Source organism: Agrilus planipennis, unplaced genomic scaffold (assembly GCF_000699045.2).
Source record: "Agrilus planipennis isolate EAB-ADULT unplaced genomic scaffold, Apla_2.0 scaffold443, whole genome shotgun sequence".
In the NCBI taxonomy this organism is placed as follows: Eukaryota; Metazoa; Arthropoda; class Insecta; order Coleoptera; family Buprestidae; genus Agrilus; species Agrilus planipennis.
This window is the reverse complement of record NW_020439216.1, coordinates 24,066-46,732: the sequence shown is the minus strand read 5'-3', so window position 1 is coordinate 46,732 and position 22,667 is coordinate 24,066. Positions and strand designations below refer to the sequence as shown.

General features: G+C 33.5%; 1 protein-coding gene across 6 annotated transcripts; it reads right to left on the bottom strand.

Annotated features, from left to right (window-relative positions):
- Positions 1 to 245: 245 nt before the first annotated feature.
- Positions 246 to 16,460, bottom strand: LOC108743156 (probable G-protein coupled receptor Mth-like 2; the record flags this gene model as incomplete). 6 transcript variants are annotated; one of them, XM_025978154.1, is given in 6 exon segments in its annotated part: positions 246 to 387; positions 1,583 to 1,743; positions 1,809 to 1,993; positions 2,778 to 2,958; positions 5,760 to 6,020; positions 16,359 to 16,460. In XM_025978154.1, coding segments are annotated over 5 exon segments (917 nt in total), but the record flags the coding sequence as incomplete, so codon positions are not given.
- Positions 16,461 to 22,667: the final 6,207 nt, after the last annotated feature.

Genomic DNA, 22,667 nt, shown 5'->3' with positions numbered 1-22,667 from the left:
TTCTGTAATTTCATCATGAAATAGTTTTCGGGCGTGTTGTCGACTTTATCAATCAATCATCCACTCGGCATAATTTAGATACGTTTCAGTAATGAATATCACTTTTTTCTGTTAAATAAAGATAAAAATTAATTATTAAAATTAAAAAATTAAATATCTACACATTTTTCGGACTACAAAAATTATGGGTCCTAGGCAAGTGCCTAGGTTGCCTAGGCCTTAGTCCGCCCCTGTATGTAACATACCGGTACTTGAGAGAGGAACATTTCGGATGGTTCTCTCCAATCTCGCTCCAAAGAACCTTCGCTGTCCAGATAAAAAAGAAAATGTTTGCGACTAACAGTATCGATAAGGGACCGTAAAAATATGCCCATGTAGCTTGTCGATCTTAAAGATTTCATTAAATATAATACCTGTTTGATATGTTACACATACATATACATGAAATTATAAAATGTAGTGTTTAATAAGAAAAATCCTTAGCTTGTTTCATAAAATTACAAAGGGATTTCGACAATTGTATCAGTTATTAGCTGCCATAGCGGACAAATCTATGAAAAACTATGAAATAGGAGGAAAAATCATATTTAAATGGAGATTTTTGTTTTATCGCAACATTTTTTTTATGAATATTTTTTTAAAAACAGTATAAAGTTCTTCGAAAATAAGTCATCAAAATTACCAGACTTGCATCGCTATTCGATGTTATTAGATTACATCAACACGCTACGTCATAGACAGTCTCGAAAAGTCACTAACAAAATTGAAGGAGCCCTTTTAAAGCATATTGATATAATATCTACTTATGACAATATATCACCATCTACTGGTATTTAAAATAAAGATACTTAAAAATGCAGGGAGGAGTTACAGAGATAGAAGAGTGATACTTAGTTTGTACAAAGAGTAACAGGCAATTATAGAGCTTTGGCTGCAACATAGAGAAGTAAATATTAGGAAGGGAGTCAGACAGGGATGCACACAGTCACCGCTACTTTTTAATCTATACATCGAAGACGCGATCAACATCATTAAAGACAGTACAACTGTAGGGATAGATATACAGGGGCACAAGATTAGTATGCTTAGATTTGCAGATGATATAGCAGTATTAGCATCTAGCAAGGAGGACTTAGAGATAGCTTTAAATAAAATGGAGACGATATTGAGTATTGTATGAAAATAAATAAAAGTAAAACAAAAATACTGGTATGCAAGAGAAGAAAAAGTAGGGAAAGAGGGAATATAAAGATAGGAGACGAAGCATTAGAAGAAGTGAGTGATTTTCGGTATCTAGAAAGAAACTGAATCTACGGCGAAGCTATTCCTACGTGGTAGGCATGTAACCAAATAGAACAAAAAGTTTATGGTGATAACTGATAAGTATTCTGTCGAAATCTTTAAACGCGGATCACGATTTTAATATCATCCGTTTCGATAGTTTTCTGCTGTCTATTATCCGAACATGTTACCGTAAAGTTTCCCCATATCTTGTGCCCAAGTCACTAGACGGATTAGTTTAATTCAATGATGATTTAGATACATAAAATTGTTTTAAAACATATGCTTAAATGAAACTTACTGTCAAACCAGCAAATATTGTTTCCGAATCCTGGCTTTATATGGCTGCCAGAAACGTGATGGGTTATCAAAGATACCACGAGTAGAAGAAATGGCATACCATAACCATATAAGCAGTAGGCACGTAGCGAATCCCTTCTATTTCTTGAAAACTGTGGATTTCTATAAGAACGTACTATTTTTATCAGTTTATGTAGATATAGTATTATAGGTTTGACAATGCTTACACTACTGTTTTCCATTTGTTGTAAGACAGTATGTTAAGCCAAAAAAAGGCAATCATGAAGAAAAAGTACATAGCGAATGGTAAAATAACACATAGGGTGTCGTGAATACTTGTGCTAAATTGAATTATGCTCATAACTATGAATGCCAGTGTCAATCCAAAGAGGGCGTGCATAATACATTTGCCCTGTAAAAAAATCCTTATTTTATTAAATAAAGTATCAAGCAAATTTATTCAGTTGATCGAATTTCGACTGCGGGTTGTACTAGAGTAGTGTAGTAATAATTAAAATATTTTACATATAAATAGGTAAATGTAAAGTTTGTTAGAACATTATTACAGTAGAACCTTGATAACTTAAACCTCAATAACGTTAATAACCTCATAAAATTTTGGAGTAGAAAACCTCCATTTAAAATAAGAGCCCTCTATAACTTAAACGAATAATTTGGGCATCGCACCTCAGTAAGCAGTGAAAAGTGGTTTGAATCGGGAGAAAGTCTTCTGTGTAAAAGACGAAAAATTGCTGAATTTCCTAATTTAGAAAAATGTTTGTTTACATGGTTTAGACAGTGTAGAAATATGTAAAAACATTAGTTTTAGTGGACTTATACTAAAGGTTAAAGCTGAAGAGTTTGCTAAGTCACTGGAAATCCATAATTTTAAAGCTTAAAGTTAAACCCTTAGTAAGTAAAAACCCCAATAACTCAAATTATTTTACATTTCCCTTGGTTTTTATGTTATCGAGGTTCTACTGTATATAGTAGTAATTTGTTTATTTAGATTATACATTTAGGTACGTAAATGTTAAAATTAGTTAGAGATATTTCAAATGATTGAAATTTTTAATATTTATGGTATTTAGAATTTTTAATATCTTCCGTAAACAATTCCAACCTGGCGGTTTTTCATTTAATGTCAGGGGTTTTGCAAAAGATAAAAAGTTTTGAAAATTAATTTAGATATTTACCTGAAGATCTCTCAGCGTTGGCACCAATATGTAGACTAAAATGGTTAGTGAGAGACATATACTAGTTATAAGGGCGCAAACCGCCCTAATGATATATGAGAGTTGAGTTTCGGAAAAGTTATATTCTACACAGAGTATGGCTACTTCCGACCCATTTTCGCTCAACTTCGTCATGCAATATCTACAAATTTCAGTTATGAATTATTTTTGAATCATATAATACCTAGAAATCTTGCAACTAAAAAATGCTAGTTATAGATATTTGGAGATATCGTTTAAAAAGCGTTTTACTCGATATTTAGCATCCAATAGAAAAAGGGCAGGACGCCTTGAGTATTCAATTGCGGTTGGGCGAAAATTCGAAGTGGCTCAGTCGATGACCTCTGGTGACGTACTGTGTTTCATGTCATTTACATAATAGGAACATAAATAATAATTAACAAAATTCTCAAAATCCTAACTAATCCTAATCCGAACTATATTCACACCTTAATTACTCAACAGATCATTATTGAATTTTGTACACTCATTGTCAGAGGTACAAAAAAGGATAGGGTACATCTTATCCGGAAAAAAAAATACTGTTCCCATGGGATAAAAAATTAGTTTCACAAATCATTTCGAACGGTTAGAGATGTAATGTACCAAAAGAATAAATAAACACTAGGCGTGAGCAAGATAGATTATTATTATTGAATTTGAATTGCGGTGTATCCAGGAAAAGGGAAGCGGCATATCTGTAACTGTTTGAAATGAGTTGTATGTGGTTGTCGGGCATATCAACTCGGTCTCTCGACATGACTAAAGCGGTTTGATAAATCCAAATGAGCATGCCTTTATTGCTCATATCATACGTAAATTGTTCGGATTTAAATCGAAGTATACAGTACTAACAACCTACATATTATTTTCATTATATAAAAATAGCTCTGCTTTCAATCACCTTGAATGAGAATCTGAAGTTTTCAATACCCAAATTTAATTATATTATTTATGACCATTATGACATTATCAAAAAATAATTGTGTATTTATAGTTAATAAAGAAATCGAATAGTCATATTTTGCATAATTGAGACATAATAAATGTATTTTTTTAATGTTTATATTACTTCGAGTTTATTTGACATGTCTCATCATTCACTCGGATATTTCAGATTTTGTCATCTTCATTTTCGGATATTTCAATATTCTCGGTGTCGGAAATGGCATATGTAAAGGAATTTTTGCTGACTATCTTGCTGACACACATAAAATACATCTTAATACTCGCTCAGTAACCATGAACACCATCAGTAACATCTTTAAGAATATATTTGATACGTAAAAAATGTTTTCAAAACGAGTTTGATACTCCCTAGCGGCCATCTTAGGTGTTGGTGCGTAAATTCCTTCAACCAAAACTGATTGTTGTAAATTGTCATGTACCTGTCATGTATCTGTCCTTGTTTTCTCCTTTATTTATGACTTTTCTGTATTTTCGACCAATATTCGCCTATCCTTCTCTTGCCGGCTACTAATACTTCTATGCTGTCTTTCTCTATCTCACCACCTTTTCACTCTTAAGTAGCGTGCCATCAGCACCATCAAAAGAGTACGAAGGTTGCTGTCAAGCCGCACGTTTCGTTTTCACCGTTTTATTCAGCGTTCTTTTCTCACCGTGTAGTTTCACCAAGTGTACGCCGATTGAAGGCATTGTATATATTGTATGTAAATCAATAGAGTCTACAAAAGATACAGTGTTTTTCAATCCACAACAAAAACCTACAACACTTTAATTAGGATTGTTAGGAAGTTTCATGCGATAAAAACGCCGCCGATCCAGATTCACCGAATCGTATGAAACACTGATTTTATATTAATGTACATCAACCCTGAAAGTTTGGTTAAAAATTTTGGTGCGATCGCGGTTATCGACATGGCCAAAAATTACACTTCCATGATACAAGTAGTGCTATAGAAAAATGGCCACTTCCAACTTTACCAAAATTGTACGCATCAATTTTCAATATATTCAAGCACATCACCACGGGTCATCGATTGATCCCACTTCTAACCATCGCACAGCCACAATTATTTATAATATTAAACAAATATTAAAATATTCGAATGAAGAAAGGCGACAATTTACTTTTGAAAAATATTCCTTATGCAATTATTATGTTTGAAGAATTATTATTAGTGAAGCCTTTTATTCATTAACGTTTTCCTTGTTTTAATCAAAGCGAAAACAAAGTGAAACTCACTTTCCCAGTTCATAAGTTTCGTCTGCAAACATTAGATAGTTCTTTTCATCAAAAGTAAAATTCTCCAAATTTGGATCGAGAATTGCAGCATTGTCGCATGATATTGTTGGCTTGCTACCATCTGCGCATTGTTTTATTCGTTTCAATTGCACGCCGTTCAAGCAACATTGGTTCGTAGTTTCTGTCTCTGCAATTACCACGTATGCAGTGATAAATACGAAATAGGAAATTGCTTGGCCAATAGACATGATGACAATTCCACTAAAAATGAAAAAAAAATTATAAAGAACTTTCAGTTGTTGTTTCGGCCAGCAATTTATTGAAATGTGGATTGTGATCTCGAACTATTTAGTTCTCACCAGCAAACCATGGATAGTTTAAATAAATTACGATCCAAATTTGCTTATATATCACCATCTGTAGGTATTTAGTATTTTATAACGCTAAGGCCTTATAAAGATAAAGATATTAGGTACTTTTCAAACTGACAAATTTAGAAGAAAATTTGTTGGTCAATAGAAAATCTTGAACTATACAGACAATTACACTATTGCCTACGTTTCGCTTAACAGCACAGGAGTTTTTTCAAGGTTCTGGAATGGAATTCTTTTTGTAGATTGCGATAGTATTTAAAGAGTTGACCAGCAAAAGTTGTACGTGACACAAAAGTTTTAAACTTTCTCTAAACTCACTGCTTGTATTAGAGAAACATTTGTTGGANACAAAGTGAAACTCACTTTCCCAGTTCATAAGTTTCGTCTGCAAACATTAGATAGTTCTTTTCATCAAAAGTAAAATTCTCCAAATTTGGATCGAGAATTGCAGCATTGTCGCATGATATTGTTGGCTTGCTACCATCTGCGCATTGTTTTATTCGTTTCAATTGCACGCCGTTCAAGCAACATTGGTTCGTAGTTTCTGTCTCTGCAATTACCACGTATGCAGTGATAAATACGAAATAGGAAATTGCTTGGCCAATAGACATGATGACAATTCCACTAAAAATGAAAAAAAAATTATAAAGAACTTTCAGTTGTTGTTTCGGCCAGCAATTTATTGAAATGTGGATTGTGATCTCGAACTATTTAGTTCTCACCAGCAAACCATGGATAGTTTAAATAAATTACGATCCAAATTTGCTTATATATCACCATCTGTAGGTATTTAGTATTTTATAACGCTAAGGCCTTATAAAGATAAAGATATTAGGTACTTTTCAAACTGACAAATTTAGAAGAAAATTTGTTGGTCAATAGAAAATCTTGAACTATACAGACAATTACACTATTGCCTACGTTTCGCTTAACAGCACAGGAGTTTTTTCAAGGTTCTGGAATGGAATTCTTTTTGTAGATTGCGATAGTATTTAAAGAGTTGACCAGCAAAAGTTGTACGTGACACAAAAGTTTTAAACTTTCTCTAAACTCACTGCTTGTATTAGAGAAACATTTGTTGGACTTCGTTCCTACCGGATGTCTCACGACACCACACGGCTTTTTCAACAAATATTAAAATTGTTTACATAATTTTATTTGTTCTAATATGTGTGTTCCATATACGCCTTTCAAAAGTGTAATGTATTTTGGTAATTGTCATTGTAGTGTACTAATTGTGAAGTTTTTAATTACTATCTGTTAGCAATCACCATATTTTTAACTTTATACTTACCTTGAAAAGGCCCTTTAAAAGTGTGCAAGTAATTGTGTAATAAAACGAGTTTTTCATCTGAACTGATCAGATTCTGCCACAATATCAGGAAAAAATGGAATTAGAAACATTTGTGTGTCATTCCCTTCATCTAATTTTAATGAGTGGTGTATAGGGCGGAAGGTCTTCTTGAGCCTTCTGGTAGTTAGTGAAGGAAAGAAGAGTCGGATTTGATGAAGACAGTAGTAGAATGAAAGGGTATCTGTGGAATGCTACTACCCTAGAACTTTGATTGGAATCAAATCAGTGTTTTCGCAAATGGATGGGTGGTTAGGTTAGGTTAGGTTAGGTTAGGTTCATTCAACCATTCCGGTCATCTGACGCTGATGTGTTGGCTGTTCCATCGCTATGCGGTGGGAAATGAGTAGTGCGTTAGGCTATTTTTAGCCTCCTGGAATGGATGGGTGGTGGTTAGGTTAGGTTCATTCAACCATTGCCGTTATCTAATGCTGGTGTATTGGCTGTTCCATCGCTATGCGGTGGGAAATGAGTAGTGCGTTAGGCCATTTTTAGCCTCCTGGAATGGATGGGTGGTGGTTAGGTTAGGTTAGGTTCATTCAACCATTGCCGTTATCTAATGCTGGTGTATTGGCTGTTCCATTGCTATGCGGTGGGAAATGAGTAGTGCGTAAGGTCATTTTGAGCCTCCTGGAGTGATTGGGTGGTGGTTGGGAAGAGAAAGATGAGACGAATGAAATGAAGACAGAAGATAAATGAACGATTATCTGTGGAATATTACAACCCTAGTATTTCTTAAAAGTGGAAACCACAGATCAGGGCATCGAACCCATGTCCTCCCAAAATTCTAAGAGACGTCGCTCAGTGTCCAAACTAAACATCAACGTAGCTAACATGTAGGTAGTGGGCGCACAAAACAATTAAATAAAGAAAATTAAGTTTTCGGTCAGCAATTTGCTGGTTTCTGTAAGGTCTGGCCAGTTGTAAAATACCGGTATATGTACTTCCGGTTACTTGACTAAGATAATAATAATAGAACATTTTGAACTTCTATCAGATCTTCTAAAAGAAAACATTTAGTGTTTTAGAAATAAATGAATTTGTAAATTTTAAACGAAGGATGGGGTAATTCCGATACTTTACTTTTACTGTAGCTCAGTAAGATTGACAATCACATCAATTAAGAATACGTAAATATTAACTTTGTATATATTATCTACTAATTTTAGTTCGAATTTGTGTCTAACTCTGCTGATTGTAAAGTTCTACAAAATTTAGCATAAACAATGCTTTTACGATCAATACAATGCAAATATCAATATTATATTCTATATTTGCTTTAGTGTAATGTTTAATTTATCAAATTGTTCGTATTTTCGTGGCTATTTTAGGCTATCTACTCTCAAGATTAGACTTTCTGGCTTTAATTGACTATTGAAACATCTAATTAAAGGATGGAACTATGCCTTAGCCTTAGGATGTTGTTATTTAATCGCAATGTTTAGTCAAAAATGACCAACCCTTTGACAAGTTTAAACTTAAACTTAAATGTCAATTTTCGGTCGTCGCGTTCTAGGGTCATAGATAGGATGGGGTAGTAACTGTAGCTAAACTTCCATCGGTGACATATGAAGGTATCTTCCTGTATCTAATTAAATTATCCTAATAGATAAGGTACCTAATTTGCGTCATTTATAAAGCAAAAAACATTAACATTATATTTGTCTTTCAAATTGCTCTCACAAATAATCTGCGGATTTTCAGAGGCCTAAAAGTGACGGTTATTATTTTGGTCAAAAATCGGGATCTTCTTGTGTTCAAGTCAAAATCGTTTCACAAAATTGAATACGTTTTTTGGCATATCCTGTTTGAAGTGAAGAAGGATAGTTGAACTTGAAAGGATGAAGTCCAAATTCTTTAAGTGGAAGATCGTAAAATCGCATGAAAATATGCCCGAAACATTTATTGCATTATCTTGGTCTGAGGTTGTAGGTTTTGGTAAAACTCCGTTCTCAGAAATCCGATTATATTCTAATTCTTTTTAATTTATCCCTATTCACTTGAGATGCGAACGGAGCAAAGTCTACCCCTCTGTAGAAATATGATATTTCAGTTTTTTTTTTACAATAATGTTTGTCTATTTCACCCTTCTCGTTTCAAATAACGAGCCCCGCCGTTCGCGAATTCAATTAATTATATTCTGCTCCACTTTTCCGTAAAATTTTTAGTAGTCGAATTACACTCTCTGTATTTAGACCCTATTTCTAGTGGTTTGTCTACCTATCCCAACAGATTGCCTACGTTTCGCTTAACAGCACAGGAGTTTTTTCAAGGTTNATCTACGTATAAAGAGTTCGAGTACCACAACTAAATATTTTTCACGAATGAGTTGAGTTGAACGATTTATTTCGTTTAGCCGATTAACTACACTTTAGTAAGAGGATTGGAATGAAAATGAAATGATGCAATCCAACTAAACGAGTATGCTTGATGTTGCTACCATAATTGACAAACTTGTTTAAAAAAAAAGGTGAGCCTGAATTAGTGTTTACGCGTAAGAAGTGTAACTCCTTTGGATGTTATATTAAAGTAGTATTTTTTAATTAAACTATTACAATAACTAATTACTAAACACCAGAAAAATACAACTTTATTTCGAGCGAACGTATGGAGAATATTGGTGTAGTTTTGTTAAAGAATTTTATGCTTCCACCATAAAAACCGCAGAGAGGAATTATAAATCAAAACAAACACAAGCGCATATGCAATACATATACAGTACAACGTAGGCGCGATTTGCTGACAATTTGTCGAAATGGCACCACCAGGGGTCACACGTGGCGCGTGACGCGTGATGCATGATGCGTGATGCTATAACTCATCCTAAAGTTACACTTTTCGGTTTTATACCCTAATAAATTTCCTTCAATCCTTCGATAAAGGAAGTTTCACTTCAAAAATTATAAAATTTTACGTGTGTTAGTAAGTACGAAATAAAAATCTTTAAAAATAGGATATTTGGTCCTGGCGAGTTAATAAAATAATGTTTCCTGTAACTGGCCTTACATATGAAACAGTTATTTTCGTTTCCTCTTTTATATTTGGTTGCCTTTCATGGTTTCTGTGTTTTAATATTCGTTAATGTAGAAAACCAAATCTCGTATAAACAGGTACGTACCGTATCGATAATAAAATTTTAATAGCTTTTTGAAAAAGAATCTAAAATTCTTCAACTGTTATTTCAAAAAATTGTATTTTTTGAGTACAATTCGTTAATGTCATCACTACTGTTTTCTGTATTAGTCCGTTAACGAAAACATATAACTTAATCTATTGACTGCAGAAAATTTCGACAATTTGTAGGGTTCTGTATTTCAAAAGAAAAAAAAAAACGAATCCTTACTGGATTACACGTTGTCCTTGTCTCTGGCATATGTCAAGACCTGCTTTCACTACATTCCCTCGGAGCTGTGAAAAAATCAAACTTCTAAGTCAACGTAATTTGACACTCACAAGGGAATTAAAACCTACAGGGCACTTCCCGTTGACCTATATGATCGTGAAATTTGCCAAGAAGCAATGTAAGCACAAGTAAATAAAAAAATTCGGAAACCATAATAGTAGATAGTAGTTATATCAGAAAAAATTATTTTTTAATTGTAATATTGTAATAATAGGTTTTGGGCACTAAAATGGCGGGAAGGAAATTAAAACATACTCGGGAAAAATCTTCGAGACTCGATTCCAGTAACAGACGAACCATTTACATACTTACAAATTTGTATAAAACGCATTTAGACGGTTTTTTGTATCGTTAGTTAGGTTTCAGAATTCTTATACAAAACGTATACTTATTGTACATAACTTTTTACAAAACGTGAAAAGAAAGTATATATGTATTCTGTGCTGTAGTATATAGATATTAGTCGTATTCGATCACTTCTATGATTAATTCAAAAAATCAACCGTTACCTAATCTAAAGCTACAATCTTTTTTGGAGTGATTTTGCCTGTAACCCTAATTCTGTAGATACTATAACATTCGATTTTTGATTTGGTATATCAAATGAAATACTTTTGTGTTATTTTTCGTTTTAATAGTTGATTTTAATAACTTCGAACATTTTTACTCTTACATGGCATTTGTTTAGTGATATCGTCACTCCCTGGTTCCCAATAGGGTTAATGCTGGGTACCAAATTACTAGGTATCTGGCAAAACCACTATTCGGTGAATCTCTACTTTCTTAAAAATTTCTACTGATCTCAAAAATACGAAAAATTGAAAATTTTAGAATAAAGCTTTGTGTAGAAATTATTTATATTGAATAAAAAGAATTTATAATAATAGATTCCACATTTCGCATTATCAACTATACCGAATGTATAATTTGGGATTGAAAACAATAAAAAAACTCTACACGAAATAGTAATTTTTAATGCAGTATGGATTGGATAAGAAATCTTTTCGAAACTTTTTATTTGTTAAAGTTCGGAACTCATGGCGCACGAGTCAGCTTCGCACATGGCATTTGTATCTTCCATACCATTTTATTGACGTTATTTACATGATTAAAAATATCACATTAATATATTAGATACCGTGATAACTATTTGAATTTTTAATTAACTTACTAATTTACATATGTTTTATTGAAAGCATTCTATTCGTATGTTGTATATATTTCGCCGTATTAGGCCATCGTCAGGAGTGTCTAACTAATAAGTACTTAGTACTAATTTTGGTGGAACATATTCTGTGCTCTAACTCATCCTCGGAGCACTAGTGTTCCGTACAACATCGATTAAGAACCACTGTTTTTTAGTCCATAATGAGATTCTAAAGAATTTATCGAGCACTTATTTATTAAGTGACTGTGTTAATATGTATGCATTACACAGAATTTCCTAATAGAAATCAGAAGTATTAGGAATAATAATAATATATTATTATCATCGATCCCAGTGTATCCATAATTAATTATCTAATGTTCTTTTACAATATATTTTATTTTCTTGTTTGGTACGATACAATTGTGTTCAGTCCAGGCAATATGGGTGGGAAAAATTATTCGGATTAAATTTTTGTTGGGAAGATTCTCCTTAATACGATGTAGGTTACCAACCAGTTATCCGGTCGGATATTATTTAAAATACAATTGTTTAATCAAATGACAAAAAACAACTTTTTTGGTCGGAACATTTTTTTTATATTCTTTGGTTTAATCTCGATAAAAAAAGTCTTTATTTTTTTATGTAAAGTTAATATTTTTCGAGTTATGAATTTTTGAAAGTCTGAATATACATGAAAATCGCTGTTGGAAAAACTGTAGTATTTGGAACATGAATTAAATAGCGCCACCTATAAATATGATTAGCCTAGGTCAACAGGAGTCCAATGATGGCAAAAGCAGCTGTCACTTTTAAGGTTAAAAAGTTATTAAGATAACTACCTATCTTGCCTTCTTTTAGTATGTTGCAGAGGTGATTATGCTGATCGTTTTGATATATATATGTTAAGCACGGAAATGATAATGAAGCATGGTTTTCAAACTTTGAAAAATAAAATGTGGTGGCCTATGATATGTAAAATAGGAAACAATGCGGCAGGCTGTTTGGAGATGTATATAGGTTGTTAGGTTAGGTCAGGTCAGGTTTGGAGGTGTATATGCATTGGTTACGTCATTGTTAGGTAGGCGGATTTATGACAGACCGGAGTTTCTTCAATGCCCCTGCCCTGATATGTGGGAATGTCGATAGGTTATAAATCTACCTAATCAAACGATGACGTCACCAATGCATATGCACCTCCAAACCTAACCTAACCAAACAATGACGTCACCAATGCATATGCACCTCCCAACCTAACCTAGTGACATTATTCCAATATATCAGTTCTCCTCCGACTGGTAGGAGCATTAAGGATGTTTGGGAGGTATGTCAAAATGCTACGACACAAAAAAAAATTTGGAAGAACGTTCCTCATTCAATTCTAAAACTCTTGTAAAAATTACAAATCGATTCACTGAACCGTTAAAAAGTTATTGAAATTTTAAAAAATTGTAATTTCACACGTCTTTTATGGAAATTCGTTAACTGGACAGNCCTTTAACAATCTTTTTAGAATTTCTAAATTAATCGCTCGCGAGCATAGAAATGACTTCTTTCTATTAAAGGCGACTCGACCCTGCGCTTCCTCTGCTTTATATTCCTACTACTCCTTCTGTCCTGACTTATTTGACTTTAAATCTATCCCTACAGTTGTACTGTCTTTAATGATGTTGATCGTGTCTTCAATGTTTAGATTAAAAAGTAGCGGTGATAGTGTGCATCCTTGTCTGACTCCCTTCCTAATATTTACTTCTCTACACAACTCTATAACTGCCTGTTGCTCTTTATACAAACTAAGTATCACTCTCCTATCTCTGTATCTCATCCTTATATTTTTAGGTATATTTAACATCCTGTTCCATTTAACATTATCAAAAGCCTTTTCTAAATCTACAAATCCTATGTACCTACTCTTTCCTTTTTCTATCATTTTCTCTATTATTAACCGTAAAGCTAGATTGACCTCCTGCGTTTGTTTATTTCTCCGAAACCCAAATTGATCTTGATAGTTCTTCCACCCTTTTTCCATCATGCTGTGCTCAGTTCTAGTTAAGATTAATAGTTAAGTATATGGAATGTTCTATATAGTTTTAGAAAAATGCGAAGATAAGCTCAGAATAGGAAAAAGTGGAGCTGAATGTCCAATTGTCCAACCAATCTTAGAACTGACGACTTTATGATAATGACGTACATAGTAAGAGATCTAACAACCTTCAAACGGCAACCTCAAACGATAGTGAAATCTGTTACTAGACGTTTTATGTTTAATTGAAAGAGATCCCGTATACATGACCCAAGTAGTGTTTTCAATACTAAAATAATTTGCTTTATTGGTGTTTGATCTTCGCTTAGAAATTAGTTTTCTAATGTGTATTTATGTATAACGGTTATGAGAAAAATTTTAAATAAGGCGGATGTGTGAATATCTACATTTCTTTACAAGGATTTCCCGATATGATATCGGGTTATTTTAAAAAGACTGCTATATAGCATCTTGGAAAAATCCGGTGATACTTCCGAAACCGCATTAATATTTCGAGAAGAGAACGTGTCATTCTTGAAAGTATTATAATTGTCTGAAAAAAATACAATTTTAAAGTTTCAACTATTATTTAAACATTAAAAGTTTTACGCTCATTATTAATAAATATTGAAACTAAATAGTTTTTCTACACAACGGATTTTAATGCGTTTTTATTGATAGAGTAATTCAAGATAAAGGTTTATATGTATAATACATGCAAACGCTGGCTGAACCCTACGAGAGATCAAAATAATATACTACAGTATTGTACACCTTAAAAAGGTCTACAAAAGTCCGCGATGGTATATATATTTCTCTTAGGGATAACCCACAATAACCATTTTTTATCATTTACTTTTTACGAGAAATAATGGCTTACTTACGAAGCGATTTTAAGCAATACAGCATTAATCCTTATCCAATTAAGTATTTTTAAATACTTTGTGCATTTAATATAGATCAATATGGCCCTTTACAGCATGTAATTTAAATGAATATTTTGAAGATATTACAGACTTAAAATGCAGGGCCATAGCGGTTGCGCCGGTACCGGCCGGTTTGTATTGTCTAATGACAAAAAAACTGTGATTGTTGTATATAAAGACATTCTATAGTACAGGGTTGGCGAACCAATGGCACGCGTGCCATTAGTGGCACGCGACACAATATTTTGGGCACGTCACTAATGTTTCTGAGATTTTCTTAGTTCATAGAATTTTCGGAAATACTCAAGTTCTATTTTTATTATTTTCCCAATAATCACAGACAAAATTATTTGATAGCACGTCTATGACCTGATTAAACTTTTCTTGATAAAAATGGCACGTCGATACTTAAAGGTTCGCCATCTCTGCTATAGTATATTTACCATCAGCATTGCACCCCTGCGAAGCATAGTGTACAAATAATACCATTAAACCAATTCATTAACCCCTATCCCGGTATGTTTGTGTGTTTGAAGAAGTTTCACTTCAGTAGCGTGTTGTATAATCGCACGTTGTATTTTTTTGACGTGACAACGTCTTATACTTCGATGCACGCACGAAAAAACATGACTCATGCGGCGTTACCTCGCTCTGAGGCGTTCCATTTAAGGCTTGAAGCGCAAGCGAGAGCGCGGAACGAGCGACAAAGAGGCACAATCGGTCTCCGCGTTCGGCAGCGTTCGACATCTGTCTCTCTCCTACTTGAGTGAGCGATGCGTCCGCGTGGACAGCTGCTATACAATAATACATTTCCATTTACCTCCTTCTCTATATCCATACAAAATATCTATCAAACAAATAAAATTAAAATTCTCTTTTGAAAAATGAAACCATTCCATCAGTATTTTCTTATGACGTTGTCACGTTCAACTATCATCAGTAAACCGACTTTACAGACAACCGATTTTTTTTTTTCTATTAAAAGATTTTATAATTTATATTCCCACTGCCTACTGTTGTCTTTCTTTCACTCGCGCGTCTCATATTAGCGCGTTGTAGACTATCAGTCAGCAAGCGTGCCTTTTAAATAATTAAAATATAAAACCATATTGCCCGGACTAGGTGATAGGTATTGCTTTATAACTTCTATTATATGAACTATGATTTAATATAGCCGACTTATTGTACGTACGTACGTGCGTTTGATTAGTGTTTTTGTAACTGGTTAAAGGTCAGAGGTCTTTTTATTTTCCAAGATCACCTACTCTAATGATAGGAATAGGATTGTACATTGCACCGTCATTTAATGCAATAGATTTATGGAACAACAGATAATTTATTATTGTCTTACTGTAACAGGCAATTATATTATTTAATGTATAGAATGCAAAACAAACTGCATAACATCGTTAAACGATTTAAATTGAAGTCGACAAAGAACAAGCTTCAGTTTAACTAAAAAGGTTATTTTAAGAAGGCGCCGGTATTAACAGCCATTACAAAAATTGACTTGTTATCCGCGAAAATTCATACGAACACCTACTAGATATATCGTAGGTACCGATTATTACGTTATTATTACAAAATTTTTAATGATAGCTAACATGAACTGCTTGCAGAATCGTAATCATCAGAGATTTTCTATTTTCTTATCAAAAAGTACCTATAGGTACTACTAATTTAAACACTTTTAGAATTATTTTGGTATATTAACATAGTTTTTTTTTTGTTTTTTAAAGAAAACTATTTCTTTTATATCTTTTGGACTGCTGAAACAATAAATAACTGTATTTGTTGAATTGTAAAGGGTTAACAAAAAGAGAACTTACATGATAGACGTTTAAATTTTTGATACTGTATTATCCTTTTTAAAAATTACTCCACTTTCACTTAAGATCTAATAGGTACTTAAACTTACAAAAGTTTTGCCGCTGTTTGTTTAAACTCTCATCGAGATATAATCTATAGTAAAAAAAGGTACAATCGCGAATGTTAACATCGCGAACCGCGTTTTATGAAGTGTTTTCTGTGTCTGACCGTTTGCTCACTGACGAAGAGGCTTGGCTCAGCAGACGAAGCTGCTAACCAAGTCTTGATTTTGAATGTACTTACGCGTTTTACGCTAGCAAACACCAAGAAGTTGTCCTCCACGAATGCATAACATAGCCATGATGCAAACAGCTCAACAACACACGTCGATATTGATACTGTGTCAGATCATTTTTCATGTGTTTCGGTAAATAAGTAATCTGTCAACAACCATCTGGGTAATACCAGCATCTGTTTAGGTATTCAAATTATTTATTGAACTCGATGTTAATCAGTAGCTTTAGATTGATTGAGGCTTTTTCTAAACCAAAGTAATGGTATCGATAGCTTGTGTTCAATGACATGGGTGCTACCCGGTGTGGATTTCGGGTGTCACTNCATTCATGCCTGAAAAGGTGTCCCACCAAACTATCTCGCCTATTTTTTATTGACTTCCATAGAGTCCTGTATTCTCTTACTCTTTCTAATACCTCTTCATTTCTAACCTTCTCTATCCACGGTATCCTCCTTATCATTCGCCTGTAACACCACATGTCGAACGCCTCTAACCTTTTTTTCCGCCGCGCCCACCGTCCATGTTTCGCCGCGCTCCAAACATACACCTTTAACAATCTTTTTAGAATTTCTAAATTAATCGCTCGCGAGCATAGAAATGACTTCTTTCTATTAAAGGCGACTCGACCCTGCGCTTCCTCTGCTTTATATTCCTACTACTCCTTCTGTCCTGACTTATTTGACTTTAAATCTATCCCTACAGTTGTACTGTCTTTAATGATGTTGATCGTGTCTTCAATGTTTAGATTAAAAAGTAGCGGTGATAGTGTGCATCCTTGTCTGACTCCCTTCCTAATATTTACTTCTCTACACAACTCTATAACTGCCTGTTGCTCTTTATACAAACTAAGTATCACTCTCCTATCTCTGTATCTCATCCTTATATTTTTAGGTATATTTAACATCCTTGAAACACCTAAAAGTTTTAAGTTTTTTTTTTATTTGAATAGATTCGACCTTTACTTGATGAAAATCCATATCAAAATAAATAAAACTAAAACTTAAAGATTTTCTGAAACTTTTATTTAAAAATTAACAATTGTTTCGTCACTCTTGGCTTCCTCAAACATCGAGTACCTACTTACTACTAATGTTACAATATATTGTAGGTGTTTATACACAATACTATTAGGGGTAGTTCAGAACAAATTTTAAAGTGGGAAACAATAAAAATAAAAATATTTTTTCTGTTAGTTTTTATTTTTGTACTGCGTATATTTTGAACTGATGCAGTCCCGATTCGGGTCTAAAGACTGTCATCGGTTGGAGTTGGAACGTTAAGAAGCAACTCCAACCGACGACTGTCGTTAAAGCCGAATCAAGACAGCATCAGTTCATCTACTGTTCAGGAAAGCCTGTATCAATTTGTTTGTATATGTTGTTCTTATACTTGTTATGTCTGCAATCGTTTAATCCAGGTGGCGCACTGCTAATTAAAATAATATTTCATGTTAAGGATGTTTGAGAGGTATGTCAAAATGCTACGAGACAAATAAAAATTTGGAAGAACGTTCCTCATTTAATTCTAAAACCCCTGTAAAAATTACAAATCGATTCACTAAACCGTTAAAAAGTTATTGAAATTTTAAAAAATTGTAATTTTACACGTCATTTTATGGAGATTCGTTAACCGAACAGATTAAATTTATTTTTATTAACAGAAAAAAAGCTACCAGAAATTTCAAACTTTTATAATAAGTAACTTGAACTCTGGAGAATCACTTTAGCGTAAGGTTATTCAAATTCACTAAATGGTTATCGAGGAAAAAATGAAAAATTAGCTGAAAATCTCGTTTTTACTTGATAATATAATGATAATATTTATAATTGTCTGAAATAAATGCAATTTTAAAGTTTTAATTATTATTTAAACATATTAAAAAGTTTTACGCTCATTATTAATAGAGATTGAAACTAAATATTTTTTTGTTTCGAAGTTGAAATCAAGGCATATTCACTGCCAAAAGTCAGTTAAAAATTTTCCATATTATTCGTTATTTCTTATTTTATTCAAAGTTTTTGGTCAAATTCCAAATTTTCTCTCAAACCGTATACTTTTTTTTAGTATAGATAGTATTTATTTACCTCATGATATGCTGCAAAACCTAATTAATCACGAATTTCTAATTTTATGTACTCTTCTCTCCGATTGTACCTCCCAAACATCCTTAAGTTTGCGCGTAACAATTTGTAATAAATGTAAAGCAGGTGAATCAAAGCCGACCAGGAGTTAAAAGTTTTTATTTCTCAAAAACAGCCAAACAGTTGACCTTGATAAAGCCCAACAACACAGGGCGAGCTGTTGTCTTTGAAAATTATAAATTATAACATTTTATCCACTGGGCGGTTTTGATTCGTCCATTGAATAAATATTAGGGGAAAGGCGAATATGAAAGTAAAAGTATGCCGATTTTACATCTTATGCTTCTCTTTTACTTAATAATTAAAAAAAGTTCTGATTACAAATGTTATGTTTTTCTATTTGTTCTTCGACTCCACAAAGCAAGTAGGTACTCGTTATTAAGTAACATCGTTGTTTTGGGGTCCATACTTTTTGAGTATCGATACGATAGCATCCTGTACTCAGTATCGATATTTATGACTGATACCTACTAGGATATTTCAAATCCTAGTTGGAACTGTCCTATGAGAATAACCAAGTTCGACAACGCGACCAACGTCTAATACTTGTGACTAAACTTTTGACTAAGAACACGTAAGAACTCATTGTTCTCTGCGAATAACAGTGATTAAAAAATCAAATATTCTAACCCGGTCACGGAAGGTGGAGTCTTTTGTCAGTAAAAAAACGTGTATGCATTTCTAATGGCATAAAGAATAATGAATCTGTATAAAATTGTGTAGAACAATGACTAATAGCCGGCCATCGGTAGATTCAGATTTATGCTCTTTTCGTATTTTTCGTGAATAATTATCGTTTTTACCTTTTTTTAGAAACGATAAATAAAGGAAAGAGCATGTACATACGATTCGTAGATTAAAAAAAGCTTTTAAAAATGGTAAATGTCTTTAAAAATGTGCGGTTGAAGTACAGAAATGGAAGAATGATATATAGTTCATCCACCATCATAATGTCGTCAGTCCTAAGATTGGTTGGACACGCACCTCCACTCCTGAGCTAACCTTCGCATTTTCCTAAAACTATAACATCCCACATCTTTAACTATTTGTAAACAATAATGCAATCTGGGTCTACATCTACTCTTAACTTCAGCTTGTGCTTCTAATATGTCTCTAACTAGACATTCATGCCTGAAAAGGTGTCCCACCAAACTATCTCGCCTATTTTTTATTGACTTCCATAGAGTCCTGTATTCTCTTACTCTTTCTAATACCTCTTCATTTCTAACCTTCTCTATCCACGGTATCCTCCTTATCATTCGCCTGTAACACCACATGTCGAACGCCTCTAACCTTTTTTTCCGCCGCGCCCACCGTCCATGTTTCGCCGCGCTCCAAACATACACCTTTAACAATCTTTTTCGAATTTCTAAATTAATCGCTCGCGAGCATAGAAATGACTTCTTTTTATTAAAGGCGACTCGACCCTGCGCTTCCTCTGCTTTATATTCCTACTACTCCTTCTGTCCTGACTTATTTGACTTTAAATCTATCCCTACAGTTGTACTGTCTTTAATGATGTTGATCGTGTCTTCAATGTTTAGATTAAAAAGTAGCGGTGATAGTGTGCATCCTTGTCTGACTCCCTTCCTAATATTTACTTCTCTACACAACTCTATAACTGCCTGTTGCTCTTTATACAAACTAAGTATCACTCTCCTATCTCTGTATCTCATCCTTATATTTTTAGGTATATTTAACATCCTGTTCCATTTAACATTATCAAAAGCCTTTTCTAAATCTACAAATCCTATGTACCTACTCTTTCCTTTTTCTATCATTTTCTCTATTATTAACCGTAAAGCTAGATTGACCTCCTGCGTTTGTTTATTTCTCCGAAACCCAAATTGATCTTGATAGTTCTTCCACCCTTTTTCCATCATGCTGTGCTCAGTTCTAGTTAAGATTAATAGTTAAGTATATGGAATGTTCTATATAGTTTTAGAAAAATGCGAAGATAAGCTCAGAATAGGAAAAAGTGGAGCTGAATGTCCAATTGTCCAACCAATCTTAGAACTGACGACTTTATGATAATGACGTACATAGTAAGAGATCTAACAACCTTCAAACGGCAACCTCAAACGATAGTGAAATCTGTTACTAGACGTTTTATGTTTAATTGAAAGAGATCCCGTATACATGACCCAAGTAGTGTTTTCAATACTAAAATAATTTGCTTTATTGGTGTTTGATCTTCGCTTAGAAATTAGTTTTCTAATGTGTATTTATGTATAACGGTTATGAGAAAAATTTTAAATAAGGCGGATGTGTGAATATCTACATTTCTTTACAAGGATTTCCCGATATGATATCGGGTTATTTTAAAAAGACTGCTATATAGCATCTTGGAAAAATCCGGTGATACTTCCGAAACCGCATTAATATTTCGAGAAGAGAACGTGTCATTCTTGAAAGATATCTTTGACAGTTAAAGGCATCAGTTCCGATTTTACAAAATAACGTGCGAACTCTACTCAAAACTAATAATTATTGTTTAAATAATAACGGAAAGATAGTAAATGCTGCAGATTTTTCTTTTTATACCAAGTTTTACCATGATTGTCTTCCTTCTGAGATTATTTTTATAATAAATGCAATTGTCATAACTATAGATTAGGGACCCTTCGTAAAATACGTTCGCAAATCAGGGGGAGGGAGCTGTATTGCTCAGCGTGACGAAAATGTCAAAGGTGAAGGGAGTCTAAGGAAATATAACGTTCGCAGTTATTATTTTATTTTAATGTTTTTCTTAACTAGTAGTTCTTAAAAATTTTTATTACTACAGAAAGTAATTTTCATTGCTATTTTTAATCACGAGAAAACGTTTGGGGGGGGGTAGACTAGCTTTTATGACGTAATATTTGTTAGGGGGTCGCTGAAAGTGTGACTTAACGTGATGAAGAGGGAGGGAGGAATCCAAAAAGATGAAACATCAACAAAATGTATGATGTATATAAATGAGATGTTTGTACTTTATATAGGTATTCATTTCTGTAATGCCTTTATGTACTCAGAGGCGCAACTATACCATGACCTTTTTGAGGATTTAATTTGTTGGAGCGCAACTGGGTTACGAATTAGGGTTCAACTGACCGCGTGGCGCAATTTGTATATACCGAGACTAATGATAGCCGTTTTACCTAATACAAGATCAATATTTGTATAGCACTTCCGAATGAGACTCATTGTCAGTTTTTCGCTTGAAAACACAATGCGTTGTTTGCTCCACACGCAAATAACTTTTTTTTTTCATTGCCTAAATACGATATAGGTATATATGGTACATAACAATTCATTACCGTAATTATTTTAGTTTCGATAATGAATGCGTGAACAAGGTGTCTGTTGTATGATACATCTATACCTTTAATTAAATGGACGCACCTTGTCTCCTGTCCAAATATTTGATGTACATTTTTCATCACATGGGTTACGTTATCTCACGCTTTAACTCTTACCTAAACGAACTAAAACTCTTATAATTACCGACCAAGAACTAATTACTGCGTTGTTTCTAAAATAATTTGTACGATGCTCAATGCTAGTTTCAATCAGTTAGTTTTACACGTCCAATTAAATTAGAGTGACATCTATTTTAATTATTACTTCGCCAATATAAATACTGTAAGTGGATTTAATTTGAATACCCAGCGGCATGGTCTAGAGCAGGGATGAGCAACACGCGGCCCGTTAAACATATTCATGCGGCCCGCCAAGCATTTCTGAAATTGAATTTACTTTACTGACTGAATCGAAAATGTTTTCCTCGCCATTTAATTAATATCGATGTGGATACAGTTCTCGAAGGCTTTCAAATGGAAGTGATTGACATGCAGAATAATACCGATTTAAAAAATGTGTTTTTCTCAGCAAACATCAAAAATTTTTATAAATCATATGTGAGCCCTGAGAAATTTCCGCTTTTGACGAAAAATGCAAAGCAAATGATGTCTCTGTTCGGAAGTACGTACATATGTTTGCGAACAATTATTTTCAACCATGAAATTAATCAAAAATGACCACCGATCAAGACTGAGTGATGCACGATTAGAAAGCTGCGTACGTGTAGGTATTCCGGTTGATTCCAGCTTGTATCGAAAAAACAGTGTCAAATTTCTCATTAAAAATTTCAAGACAATTCGTTTTATTGTTATTTTCTTGTTTGTTTTTATTTTG